Source organism: Pelmatolapia mariae, linkage group LG5, assembly GCF_036321145.2.
Source record: "Pelmatolapia mariae isolate MD_Pm_ZW linkage group LG5, Pm_UMD_F_2, whole genome shotgun sequence".
Classification (NCBI taxonomy): Eukaryota; Metazoa; Chordata; class Actinopteri; order Cichliformes; family Cichlidae; genus Pelmatolapia; species Pelmatolapia mariae.
Genome location: NC_086231.1, coordinates 22,090,513 through 22,104,649, shown reverse-complemented (window position 1 = coordinate 22,104,649; position 14,137 = coordinate 22,090,513). Strand labels below are relative to the sequence as shown.

General features: G+C 41.5%; 1 protein-coding gene across 2 annotated transcripts in view; it reads left to right on the top strand.

Annotated features, from left to right (window-relative positions):
• LOC134627139 (zinc finger protein 385A-like) overlaps nt 1–14,137 on the top strand; it is a 28,508-nt gene that overhangs the window by 1,071 nt on the left and 13,300 nt on the right. The window contains exon 1 of one of the 2 annotated variants that reach the window (XM_063473073.1): nt 3,261–3,647. The exons of the other annotated variant lie outside the window; for it this stretch is intronic. Within the exon in view, the coding sequence (XP_063329143.1) occupies nt 3,638–3,647 (10 nt within the window). The 5' untranslated portion in view covers nt 3,261–3,637. Of the gene's footprint in view, nt 1–3,260; nt 3,648–14,137 lie in introns of those variants that run through there. 2 annotated transcript variants of the gene reach the window in all.

The window sequence follows — 14,137 nt, the reverse complement described above, 5'->3', positions numbered from 1 at the left end:
ATGCATCTGGACTTAAAACACTTTAAAGTAAAAAAAAAAAAAAAACACTTTGTTTTATGTTTGAGAATGAATTGATCACCACAGTTAAGCTGTATGTTGTAGTAAAAAAGAATTGTTCAATTGCTTCTTATAAATTTGAATTTTTGATGTAAAATCTGCTAATATTATTCGACTCAACACAACTGATGTAGTAAACAGAATCTAAAGCACTCTGGCATATCGGTTAATAGCTTGTGAAGTATAAGACACCAATTTTTGGGTGCTCACATAGAGGGAACTGATTGCACATCTGGCCTCTGCTCACATTATCCTTAGTTGAATCTCCATAACCTTCCATCATAGTTATTCCAAGTCTTTGTCTTCACAGATGTGGTTAAAAAATCTGGTTAAAAATTTAGTAAGTGCAAATGAAATTATTTGTTTATGATCACATAAAAAATGCTTTAATAACACTAAAATATTAACATATATATATTGCCCCTTCCCCATCAGAGGGCACTGTAATGTACAACACACGTGCTGATGAAGTGCCCTCTACCCCTTTACTCTACACAGACCTGTGTTTAGTCCAGTGTGTGTCCTTGTGTGTGCCTGTTTGTGTGTATTTATATACAGTGCATGTTAGTCATTTAGTTAATTCAAGCGATGCCTATTTTAACCTCCACGGTGCAGTAAATTCAGCAGATCTTCTCTCATCACGTCAGAGCAGAAATACACTTTACATTATATAGCTTTATAACTAAGCGTAGCTCAAGTTACTATGTAGTTCATATGTAGAACAAAAAGAACAAACAAACAAATAGACACTTATGCTGAGTGTGACATAATTTGCATTTACTTCATCTGCATTGTCTGTTTGGCACAATAGCCTGTATTGGGTTACCAAGCATATGCTTATGGCTATTCTAATGTTATCTGAGGAGGGCTGGGAGAACACTTCAGGGCTCACCGCTAAAGATTAAACCTAAATTGGACTTTTCGACAAATCTGTCGATACAGTTAAGGCCACCTGGGACAGTATGCAGTACACAGGACTACTGAATGTACAGTATGCAACTAAACACTGATCAAAACTTTAATACTTTATTCTAAACATAATGGGAGCCGTGCGAGTCGTGTAAAAGACTAAGTACACCCTTCCTGCTACCATAGAAATTCACAGGGTAAGTAGAAGCTAATCAAACTTCATTAACTGATCATCAGCAAGTGTGAGCACCTCTGTACAAGTTGGTACTAAGGCAGTTTGCTGGTTTGCCACAATGCTACAATCCTACAATCTTCCCAGGATTGGACATCCCAGGAAACTCACCCCATGGTCAGACTGTGCTATGCTCAGAGAAACAGCTCAAAACCCAAGAGCCACACCTCAGATTCTACAGGTTAAAGCTAAAGCTTCACTGAAACTGGTTCATGCAACAGAAGAATGATGCCAAGCACAGCAACAAATGTTACAACACAAAGGCTGAAAAAGAGAAAAATCAAGGAGCTGCAACAGTCCAGTCACATGCCAGACTTAGAGTCCAACAGGTGCATAAATGAATGCCTGGGAACCTCATTGAAATGACGCAGCACTGTAAAGAAAAGTGGGCCAAAATTCCTCCACAACGACGTGATAAAATTATACAGAAAATAAAGTTATTGCTGCTAAAAGTGGTTCTACAAGCTACTGAATCATGGAGTGACTACGTAGAGTCCTGTGAAAACCTTCTTCATAAATGTACAAGAAATATTTTAATAATGATTAAAAATTACTTTAAATGATCCGTTTGGGTTGTCATTAAATCCACTGTATAATTGATCAATTCAGCAAAGATATTCTTTCACACTGACAGAACTTTTTGTTCTCCGAAAACCAGAAAGGCTCTTTATTAAGTAAACAAGGCAAAGACTTAGCATAAATCCCCAAGGACACACACGCACAGACACACACATACACAGATGGGATGGTTCGTCACATGAGCTCTGAGGTCCGATTTCTTTTTCCCATGGTGACATCCATTAAAGTCATGCTGTGTCTGACCCTCCACCCTCAGACAGCCATATTAGCACCTGGCCCATTGGCCACAACAATACACCTGCCTGCATTATTCAGGTTGACTCTACTAATGAGGAAACCTTATCTCACACACACACACACACACACACACACACACACACACACACACACACACACACACACACACACACACACACACACACACACACACTCTACCCTGGGTTCAAGCAAACTTAAACACAAACAGACTGACACGCAGCATTATTTGACTTACTTTAGGATGACTGTTTAATTATGTAAAAATGGACCAGATCGTGTTGCCTAAAACCCGAACAAAAGAGTTCATGTGACAGCCCGATCTTGTGGGAAAGTGTTTGACGAAGGCTCGCACATCCATTAGCACAGCATACACTTTAAATTCATTGTTCTGGTAAATGTTGGTATAGGAGTGCGTGCAGTGAGCTTAGTATTTAAGCTCATTCAGCACTCTCTGCCGCTACCTGTCAAACAGCTGTCAGCTCCCTCCTTCATCCTGCTGTTTCACCATATCTTCCACATTTCCTCACCTTACACTTTCATCCCCGAGTCAGTCTGCATTAACCTCAATTTCTCCTCCCCTCCCCACAATGCTCCATCGAGCCTCTCAAGCTGTCAGTCTCTACTGCGCCTCTGCGCCCGCTCTTCTTTTTGTCTCTTCGCACACTTGTCTGCAACAACACCGTGAACTCGGTCAGCATTTTCCAAAATGTACTGCTGATTTTTGTGTATACACCTAACAGACAACAGACAGGTAGAGGGAGAGAGCAGAGGAAAATCTCAGGGGGAAATTGTCAGAGCACAAAGACATATTTCAGATTTCAGATGTTGTCGATGAGAGTGAAAGTGAGACGAGGAGAGGTGTGTGTGTGTGTGTGTGTGTGTGTGTGCTGGGGGGGGGGGGGGGGTCGTCAATAGTAAACAGGAGACAAAGGGAGACGGAGAGAAGGAGAGAGCAGAATCGACAGCAGCATTATCAGTCTGCGTCCTGATTCAAACACCCCAAGAAAATGTTCAGTTCCAGCTGCTCTCATTGGCTAAACCTCCAACCAATCACAGCTTAGAAATGCAAGGTGCCTTTAGGTTATACCCAACCCCAAAAATATGGTCGAGAGAGAGGGAGCAAAAGTAAGAGAGAGAGAGAGAGAGAGAGAGAGAGAGAGAGAGAGAGAGAGAGAGAGGCATGCTGTAGTGCAGAGGTTCCTCCTGTGAGGCAAGCCTCCATCTCTCTGGTGTTCCTCCTGCTGGAGTGAATATATAACAGTGAATAAATTACAGGCTTCATTGCAGTAGATTGAGTGCATGCTGTGTTGCAGTCAAGGCTGCTGTGTTTCTCCTCTGGCAACAGCTGCCTGAGACGTGTACCGAGACCTGAAGGAGAAGAAGAAGGAGAACTATCTAATGTGGATGAGGGACACTGAGCGGGAGGGAAGACACAGTGTAGAGAACCAAAGTGAAGGTTGTGATGTTGGATGTCTTTTCCACATTGAGTTTTGAGAACCAGAGAGGGGGGTGCTTAAGATTTGAGTCATCCTTGTAGCTGATCAAAGAGGAGAGGAGTCAAGCAGGAAGATAACGTGGGAAAGAGAAGTGGGAGAATACAGCATGATCTTGGGTAAGACAGCATTAGAGGGCTTTTTCCTCCTCCGTGCTCTCATTGATCTGATTGATTTTGTTTTTCTTCTACACAGTTAGATTTCTGTTCTGATGAGATGATCTCTTGTGTATGGTGCAAACTTTTTATATGCATTTATGTGATGTTTTCTTTGACATGCGTGATCAATGTGTCACCCTGTGTGAAAGAAATCTGTAGGGTCTTGTGAGCAGGCTCGCTTTGCTCCAGTTCATTTGACTTTGTGTGAGAACTTGACTCTCACACTCACCAAGCTTGTGTACATTAGATGATTTTAGTCAGTTCCAGAGGAAATAAGGACATGCTGTCTTAAAAAAAATATGTATCCCACAAAAAACATGAATATTGCAAAATGAATTAGAGAAGAGACCTTTAACCACATTAAGGCGATTAAGGAAATATTCCAAATTCCTATGAAAATGTATTCATTTTAAGTAGTCTAACATGACCCTAAGCTGAGGTAGTCCTTCATTATAAAAGAACTTAGTGCATTATGTGATCAATTATCTCAGTTTCTCTTGGCCTAAGGCATAAAAGCACTCACCACTGACAGGGTGCAAGACGGCATGTCATTCATCAGTCTAATCCTCCGCCTCGCCAGCAAGCTTCATTACGGAACAGATTCTGGAAACTGGAGATCTGGCTTTTAGATTCAGTTTTCAAAGGAGAATTTTTAAGATCAACAACAATGCTGGCTCACTTCCCTGTGGTCGGTACGTACATTACTCCAACATAATGCTCAAAGGTGTCAGGGGACAAATCAGCATTAAGAAGAAGTATAAAAAGGTCAAGAAAGCATTGTGTCATAAAGCCACAGAGTGCTATTTTTTGTGCAACAGAATAATGAACTCCAACTTCAGTCTATATAAAGGCTGTTTTGTATGCTTGTACACAAATTGAGTTTGGATTATGTTTGTGAAACGCATTTACTGCAGTCAGTTGAGTTATGCTGATGTTTTGCAATCTGCAGAATATTACAGTAGCTCCTCAATGCCCCATCCAATAATGTCATGCACTGCACTTTTATTTAAAGGCTAAAACAATCATCCTTTAGACACAATCATGTGAGGCAGAGGCGTATAATTTAGAAACATATAATTTAGATGATGTTTTCCAGTTCCAGCCTTTTATCTTGTTCCGTTTATCAACACTAACCCATCTTTCCTCACAGTAGATTTGATTAACCACTGTGACCTTGTCCTATGTACGTGTGCGCTGACTAAATATTTGACTACTTTATTTTTGTTTGCTTGCTCTTACCCCTGCTCGGGTCTTCCTGTGATCTGAGTGTGAGCTTGTGGTAATCCTTTTCCCAGTGCAGAAGCTTTAACTCCGCATGCATTAGACACTAAACGCGCTGACACATGATCACAACAACATGGGCTGATAGGATTTTATAAACTGTATTAGTTTCCTTTTCGAGAGACAGAAGTAGCTCCAGATACTGAAATAGCAACCATGAAAGGCAAAGGCAGGAACAGCAAAGATGGAGGGGATGAACAGGGAGAGCCTCCACCGATCTACAATCCCGTGTCTCCCTTTGCTCTGTCTCTACGTCCATCATTTACACCTAGTTTTAATGTCTTTTGATGAAAGGAGGAAAATCAAACATGTTGACACAGTGAGCCTCGCAGACTAGAAGAACTGTGCCGAACCTGGCTCATCTCCCTCGATGCAGAGCAGTGGAGAACACAGTTTAGTAACTCTTGTGTAATTTTTGTGATGAATATTTCAGTCCCAGAGGTTTTTATTTATTTAAAAGTGAGCCAAGGCTTCCTCTAGTCTGATGCAAAGACCTCAGTCAGCACTATATAAAAGTTCACGTCTTGCATCACACCTAGACACACATAGACGAATTTTCCCCGCTCATCCACAGCCTCCAAAGGAATCACAGGTGCACGTTGACCCCGATAAACAACATGACCTTTAAATCCAGGCAATGCAATGAAGGGTGAAAAGTATTGGCATTTTAAATGGAGACAGAGGGCTGCCACTCTGTGTTCAACAACCTGACACACATTTCATATGCTTAAGAAGCCTGAAACTCTTGCAGAGGAGAGCGGATTGAGAACTGCAGGACTATACGGGGTTATATGCTGACAGTAAATGCAGCAGAGCTCAGACAGGACATCAACAACTACCTTTTATCACCCAAGGAGCTCATGCAGTCCAGAATTACATTTTGTTTATCTAAATTACAGTGAGATAACAGTAAAACCGCTGCAGTAAGTGGCATATTGTTTCTGAATGTATCGTTGTTATTTGTTTATATAAACTGCTCGAGGAGGATTGCGCACAAATGACCCATAACTCTTCCTAACCTTACGCTAGTCCAAACTGGCATAAATGGGTCACTGGACAGTGAAATCAGAGTGTGTCATTTCGGGGAACACCAGCATCTGTGGTATCGTATGATGTCACAGCAAAAATGCTCATCACCACTGCTTTTTGCACGCTGAGTCTGACAGCGTGTCATGTGATGCTGGGCCACAATAGCCTTGTTTACCCACCTGTAAGTACTGCAAAATGAAAGAGGAGTGATGGTGGAACTGTGAGAGGGGACCAGAAGTGTGGACCCAGGAAACGAGGTAGAAAACCGTGATCACAGTTTGGTATATAAACTGTGATTAATGTTACTGAAAATCCCCAAATTGACCAATTTTCATTTTTGCAAAGAAGCTTCTCATGCCTAAAGTCTGTAAACCTGCAGCAAAAGTAATGATAGGTGATGTTGCTGTTAGATCAGGAAATCTCATATGTCATTTTGGAAGGCAATAACACATTTGTCATTAAGTTTGGAGCTCTTGTTGACCATAATTATACAGTTAAATGCTCTGAAATCTACAGCACAAAACAGTAATGTCTATCATTTACTGATTTAAGGACTCCAAAAGTAGCATGAGAACATAGGCTGATCATACAGTTGTTTATTGTTTATTGTTCTGAAGTTATGCACACTATGTGCGCCACCCGCCTCAATTTTACCCTTGCGTATTGCTTTATGGCCATGCTATAGCATAAAACCACACTCTCCCTTTTAGACTGCAATCAAATCCCAAAATACAACTGGTCATTTCTGCTTCTGTGGAATAAAACCTGTGCTGTATGTATTTCAGCTGTATACCACACAATCCTACTTTGTTCTCTGTGACTTTTCTATGCATTGAAGATCAAGTATTCCTTTCTTTTGTCTGTTTTCTTTTTTATAAAATGATGATGCATCTGGCTGCTGTTTGTCTGATGCCATTGTGCATGTGCATTTTTACTGAACGTGTTTGCTTTGGATGCTCTTGTGTGTTCTGTGTACTTTTGGTTCTCGGGTTTCTGTGTGTCTGTATCTACAGTAGTGTATTATTCCACCACCCAGCAGGTGTGTAAATGATTTGAGGAAAAAAAGGGATAATAATGTGGGGCAGGGCTGCTGTTCATGTTGTCCTGGTGGATCTCTTAATGGCCCTCACTTTGCTCTGTGTAGCTTTGTGCTGCAGAGCCCTGTTAGAGCCTCAATGGTGCGACATCATGCGACACAATGAAAGACAAAGTTGGCAGTTGGATTCGGGCTGTTCCAGCAACTCCCCAAAGAGCTGAAGCCTGACACGAGCTGAAGAACAGGCAGATGTTTACCAGTCTTTTTAGGAAACAAATCTCTTCAGGATGCAGCATGTTGACATCCACACAACCACGCAAAAGACTGAATACACTGATGCAGTTTTAACATTAAAAAGCTTATAGTTTAAAAGGAAATATCTGTATCAGTCAACTTTGTAGGTGGTAAAAGGGAAACTTGTGAAAAGGCCAAGGTGCTGTTAATTGGAGAAGTGGACCTTCTAATTGACATACAGATGCTTTTTTATGTCATCACATAAATAGTAATGCCTCTTCTGTTTCCAGTTTGTTAAGTAGACTTTGGTTTACTTTATTACTATTATAACTCTTTGTGTGTCTTTCATGGAAACATAGTAGATAAAACTACTAATGCTGTTGTTTTTCTTAGAATCTTGAAATGTTGCAATTTTGGCCACAATAGGCTTAATGGGAGAATTTCCTAAACACATGGACACAAAAGGAGATTGAGTTTCTTGGCTGACATCTAGCAAACTCGAACACTTCCAGTGAAAAGACTGCAAAAAAAAAAAAAGAAAGCCTGTCATAGTCAGTAGCAAGTGAGACAATAAACATATATTACTAATATTCTTAAGGTTCATTTATTAGTATTTGGTGATTTGGTTTCTGTGGAAGTTTGTTTCCACCACCACAAAAATTTGTAAGTCAAAATTTTAGGTCAGTATAAACTTAGTAACTTCAAACTGAAGTTATGGATCTGGAGATTTTGGCTTACCCAGAAGTCTGACTGGCAAGCTGTTTTTTCAGTGGTAGCTTCTGTAGATTTTTACTGGCAGAAAGGAGAAAGCTTTCAGCAATATTACAGGTGCGTACAAGCTGAAAATCGGGCTTCAAAAAGAATTCATCAGGAAGTCCTTGTCCCTTGGTGCAGGCTCTAAGAATACACCCCAGACATGAGGGCATGGGTCTCTGATGTAAAACATGTTTATTAATGTTAAAAAAGAAGTTATGAAAGAATCTTGATGGGTGACTTTCCCGTAAAGTCAACTGCACAGTGAAGGGCCATTTTTGTGATGTTGGTGCCTTTTGGGCCATTTTAACTAGCACTCTAGTGATCTAATACCAAGTCTGCACAGGGCCAGGATTGCCAATATCAATACCGATACTGATACTTCTAACCTATAGAGGTAGCTTTTGTAGGAAAGGCCAGTGTGCCATGATATGTGATAGTTAATACAAAAAAACACACCTTTCAGGCTATAAATAAAACAGATGTGACTGTCAACACAAAAAGATTCAGATAGCGGATATTTCAGGTATATTTTTTCATTTCCTAATAATAATAATAATATTTTATTTAATACAGTTCACTGGGCTACATATTGAACTTAGAGAATGGAAACAAAGTATTGATCCTGTCGCACTAGTTTTTATCAAATGCCAATGCCAGCATTGGTATCGATACTATCAATAATCAATATTTGGACCGATCCACCCTCCTCTAATTTTAATAGTCACATGACAAATAATTGGCTCGCTGTGTGGTGAATTTTACCATCAAAAGTTCTGAGCTCCAGTTTTAGTGAATGAAATTATAGTATTAAGCAGATATCTTTGCTATTAGCTGATCTTGCAGCATTAGCTGATAAATTAGCATCTCACCTTTTTCTCCATATATTGTCACTTCTGGCTCTAAGATAAACTTCCCAAAAACAATATGGATGCAGTCCTTGTTGAGGCTTCACAAACTGTTGTCAACAAAGAATTGAGTGATGTCACAGACCTACATCATATTTACTGTATACTCTTTGGGGTAAGCTTTAAGCAGATTGCGCAGACACCTCACAGGAGACACTTTGTACTCTGATACACAGTTAAACTGACTTCTACCAAAAACAAGTCATGGCATGTAGCTGACCCACTAGAAGAGACATAGCATGAAATTGCTCATCCATGTACGCTTTGCATGTGACTTGCAGAGGTTAACCCTTTGCAACAGCTGTAGCCTACTTGACTTGACTCCTTTCAGTATTTTTAAAGCAATGTTTTTAACCAGCATGTTCCACGCTGTGGTTCAGCTGCATGGAGTACGACTGCTTCCTTGAGGTAGCAGATGGCCTTTGTTCTGTACATTAACCTGCAGGTCGACATGGCTCTTTACCTCCTCTGGTCACCTTGGACTCACCTCAAAACATGCGGCTCCTTCCCCCCACAACCCCCACCCCCTCCTCTGATGCCTTCCTTTCGCCTCCTTGTCCAGACCTCCTTTTCTCGCTCAATCGACTCGAACCACTCAGCCCAGTGCCATTAGTTCTCAGCTTATCATCTCCAGTACCTTGATAATCACTTTTTTCGTAACCTCTTCATGGGGAAAGACTGTGAAAAGACTTGAGAAATTATTTACAGGCAAATATCCAGACAAAGCAATGTCCTGCATCATTACATAATAATTTTTAATTTTAATGAGAGCAGTGAAAAATCTGCAGAGGAAGAAAAAAAAAAGTCTTTGGTAATTACAAACACTGCATCAAATCAGAGACTGGAGCTGCAGAAGGACTAAGGAATCTCAAGAGCACTGCATAACAGGCATACACACACACACACACACACACATACACACACACACACACACACACACACACACACACACACACACGTTTCCACTGAAAGAGGACTTCAGAGAGTTCTCTGGGAGGCGGCATTTAAGCTTGGCCACTGGGGCGCAAAGCATCTATCATTAAAACAAAGTGCAGACTGAAATCAAATGTGTTCTCCTTCTCAACCACTTGACTCTCCTCTTCGCTGTGTCCTTTCCAGATCTCACACAGACCAACACAACATTAATCAGAACCCAGTCCATAAATTACCCTTTTTTTTTAGAGCATCATCTATTCAGACTACAAAGGTTTGTGTGCGAATGCGAATGTGTGTACCGTCGTCTGTCCCCCCGCTTAGGTTGAAATAGCTGCCTTTGACTTGAGGGTAAGCTGAGCCGCAGTAAATTGGATTTCATGCTCAGTCCTTCACAGCAGCAGTATGCGACACTAAGACAGACCCATCTTCCCTCTACATTCACGACAAAGTTAGCACTGTGGTTCTTTAAAGGTTGGAGCTTTAAACACAGTTGCATGACTTTCTTTTCTAGGGTTGGTTTTAATGTCAGCTCTGCCAAAGTGTGGCAATTACCAACTCAGCATTTCAGCTACAAAACTGAAAATGTTAGTCGTAAATCACAGACACACCAATGGTGTCATCTGCGACCAAATGTTGGATCAGCTCTGTCTCGCATTCCTTTGTACTTTAACCTGAGGGAGAAAGCCAAACCCAAATGCAGTGAGCCCAGTGGTTTTCTGGTTATTAGACACCCTTCCACCACGCGGTTGCCTCTGTCTCTGCTGCAGTGACAGCAAGAGGGTTTTTGTCAGGAGGCAGGCTGGTTAATCCACCACAGACGCTCATTTCAGAATTATCTGTGCACAGCAGGCCATTTAGATGCAGATGTGACACGGCTGGCATCGTGTGCCGGTCCTCTTGAGCGTGGAGCTAACGGGCCTGGATAAAGGTTTCTTTCTTTGGTGGGAGCCTGCAGTGTCTTTGCCTCTCATCAGACTTCATTCTGGCAGACAGCATGTCACACAGTCTCCTGTCCCCTTCCCTCCTGGTCCCATCATGGAGCACGAAGATGGAAGCAAGCAGGGAATACAGAGAGACTCCTGCGACGCCACTGACATTGACATTACCTCTATGATCATTAAACCTAAATTGGCTAAATGAATTGCCAATTTGAGAAGCCTTAGTCACAGCATATTGGTGTGTGCACCGCACGCCTGTGTGTGCACCTAACGGGGGAGAAAAGATTCCATCTCTGGTTGTCTGTTTTCCTTTTTCTTTTCTTTTTTTGTCCCTCCTCTGCTTCTCTTCATTTCTGTCCAACTACCTCTCTCGCACAATCTACACAAAAATTCAATAAGCTATTACACAGACATTGATCTCTTTCTCACACAAACATTTGCATGGGGGGGAAAAAAAGGTAGTAAAGCAGTGAGATGACGGTGCTGTCTGTTCATTTCAGTGGAGAAAAGGAGCTGTAGATGGCGAGAACTGGATTTATGGAGTTTGGCAACATTTTAACACTTTAATGCTCCTCAGAATGTGTCCAATCAATGCTCTCTCCCCCTGCGTGGTCGTGGCATTCTCTTATCTGATGTCACTGTATATCACTCAGGAGCTGGGTAGGTCAGGGGATGATGCTGCTACGCTCACGCCGAATTGGTTGGTGCAGAATGTGGCACTAAAAGCAATGAGCAGCATTGTTTTAATGCATCACTCTACTGTGTCTGCACTGTAAATACAGATTTATAATAGAAGACGTTCTTTGACCTTTAAATTGTAATATAGCGTAAAATGAGCTGTGGATTTACCAGAAACGTGCCGGGAATACATTTCACCAGCCAAAGAGGAAACACAGTGATGATGTCTCTCCATCGCTCCACACAGCTGAGACACTATTGTCCTATTATTTGCTTGGTGGGGAATTAAACTGTGCTTAATTGCATTCAATTTAGTTTCTACTTTTTTTTAATTCACCCTTTTGATCAAATAAAGAACAAACAGAATTTTAAGTGTAATAGGAAGAAGGAGAGTGGTGAACTGATGCTTGAAATAAGTATTATTTACAGTATGCTGCATGTAACCCTAACCCTAGCACCCGCCCACTAAAATAGCTTGGTGGTATGTTCATGAACATTTTTCTCATTTACGCAAACACAGTCCTGTGGTTGTGAATACATCCTGCTGCCTCGTGTTAATCCATGTCTGAAAATAGTTCTCAAAAAGCTACTAATGCTTCTGCTTTGGGTGCAGCCACTTGGACACCTCCCACTGGTTTATGAGCTCTTGCTTCAACTCGATGATTTTTTCATCCATCATTTTGTTTTTTTCTCTTTTTATTAAACCAGATACTACAAGTGGAAGGGAATTCTCACTGAGAAACCAAAGACACCACATGGTCATACAGCAGCAGCTGGTCAATCACCAAGTAGACTTGGCTCAAGGCATTCCCTGATTCATTTTCCATGTGACTAATAAATTGGACCATATTTCACAAACGGAACATCATGCTGTAAACTAGTGAATGAGAACCAAAAGGGTCACACACTCATGGCCACAGACAGTCTCTTTCCTGTGCAGCCACGCAACCAGTAATGACCTTGTAATACAGTGACAGGTCTGTCCCATCTACACTCACCAGCCACTTCATTAGGTACACGTAACCTTCATGAAAGCACATCTAATCAGCTAGTCGCATGGTCGAGACATGGTTGAGACGACCTGCTGAAGTGTGAATTGAATGACAATGTGGAAGAAAGGTGATATAAGTAATTTTAAACATGGCATGGTTGTTGGTGTCAGATCCAGTGAGCAGCCTAGGAAGGAAACAGTAACTGAAATAACTGCAGAAGAGCACCACATGTTAAATCCTGTAGAAGATGGCATATAGCAGCAGAAGACCACACCGAATCCTGCTTCCTGTCACCTAAGAACAGGAAACTGAGGCTCACCAAAATTGTAAAATTGAAGACTGGAAAATCATTGTCTGGTCTGATGAGTCTAAAGTTCTGCTGCAATATTCAGATGGCAGCGTCACAATTTAACATAATCGGCTTCAAACCATGGATCCATCCCTGCCCTGGTTAACGTCTAATTCTGCAACTTTTTGCATATTTGGGCCTCCCAGTACCAGTTGAGCATCATTTAAACAGCCTACTGAGAATTGTTGCTAAGAAAGAAGTAGGAAAGGAAGGAAGATAGCTAGCTAGCTAGCTAGATATATAAAGAGAGATAGATGTTTATATTCCTTCTCTCAATATCTGTTGTTGGGCAGTCACTCATGCCTTCCTGATGGTATGTCGTCTGAAATGAGATGTGTCACTCCAGTTTTTTTTATCCTTCACAAATCTTGCTGCGTTTGTTTTAAAGAGGTGATAATGGCCGCCATTTGAACTGTGGGCTGTATGTCTGAAGGACATTTAAACTGCAACCTGTAGCCTTACACCTAATTTTTTTTCCATAATATCAAACACTATCCTTCTCATGCAGCACATGTAAAAGTATTCCCACATGATTAACAATAGCTACAGCTGAGCTTTACCTGTCACAGCCTCCCAAGGACGCTGAAACACCCTGAAGCGGAATGCCAAAAGGAAAGACTTTCCCCTCCATCTATTTCTGATCCTGACAGTAAATCCTTTATGTCTCCCCTGTTGTCAGAGACGGGAGCCTCCTCTGATACCAAAATAGTCTTTTCTTCCCCTCGTTTTGACAAGTGACCAATTTTCTTTTCAAAACTAACAAAACTGTTAAGGAGCCTAGTCATCACAAAGAGGCAGCAATAAAGGGAGATGACTGCATATAATCTCAAGAGAAAAGATTATACAAATTCTCTCTGGGTAGCTAGATTGGGCCTGAAGTGTCCTGCTGGTTTTACACTGGAGAAGAATAAGTAGTGGAAGCATAAGTGGAAAACAGAAAGAGGATGATGATGAGAAGGAGGAATGGAAGAACTGGTGCTGGAGTGAGAAGAAGTACAGATGAGGGATAGAGAGCCAGGCAAACAGAATAAGAGACCATGAAATAAGGATAGAAAACTGTGCTTGGTGCGAGAGACAGAGAGACACTGGGAGAAATGGAGAAAAGACAGATATCTGCAGCACCCGAGCTGCGAGGCTTAAGGAGCTTAGCTCTCCTGCCCATCACAGAAAAGTCTTCAAGTGCAGGCATTCAGTGCTGCTGAGCTACTACTGAGAGAAAAGTGAGCAGCAAAAGCAAAGAGAGGAGAGGTTTGGGTGATGAGTGGGGTTCAAATGTGAAAAAAGGCACAGAGGATGAGGGAAGCACCGGATTTTGTT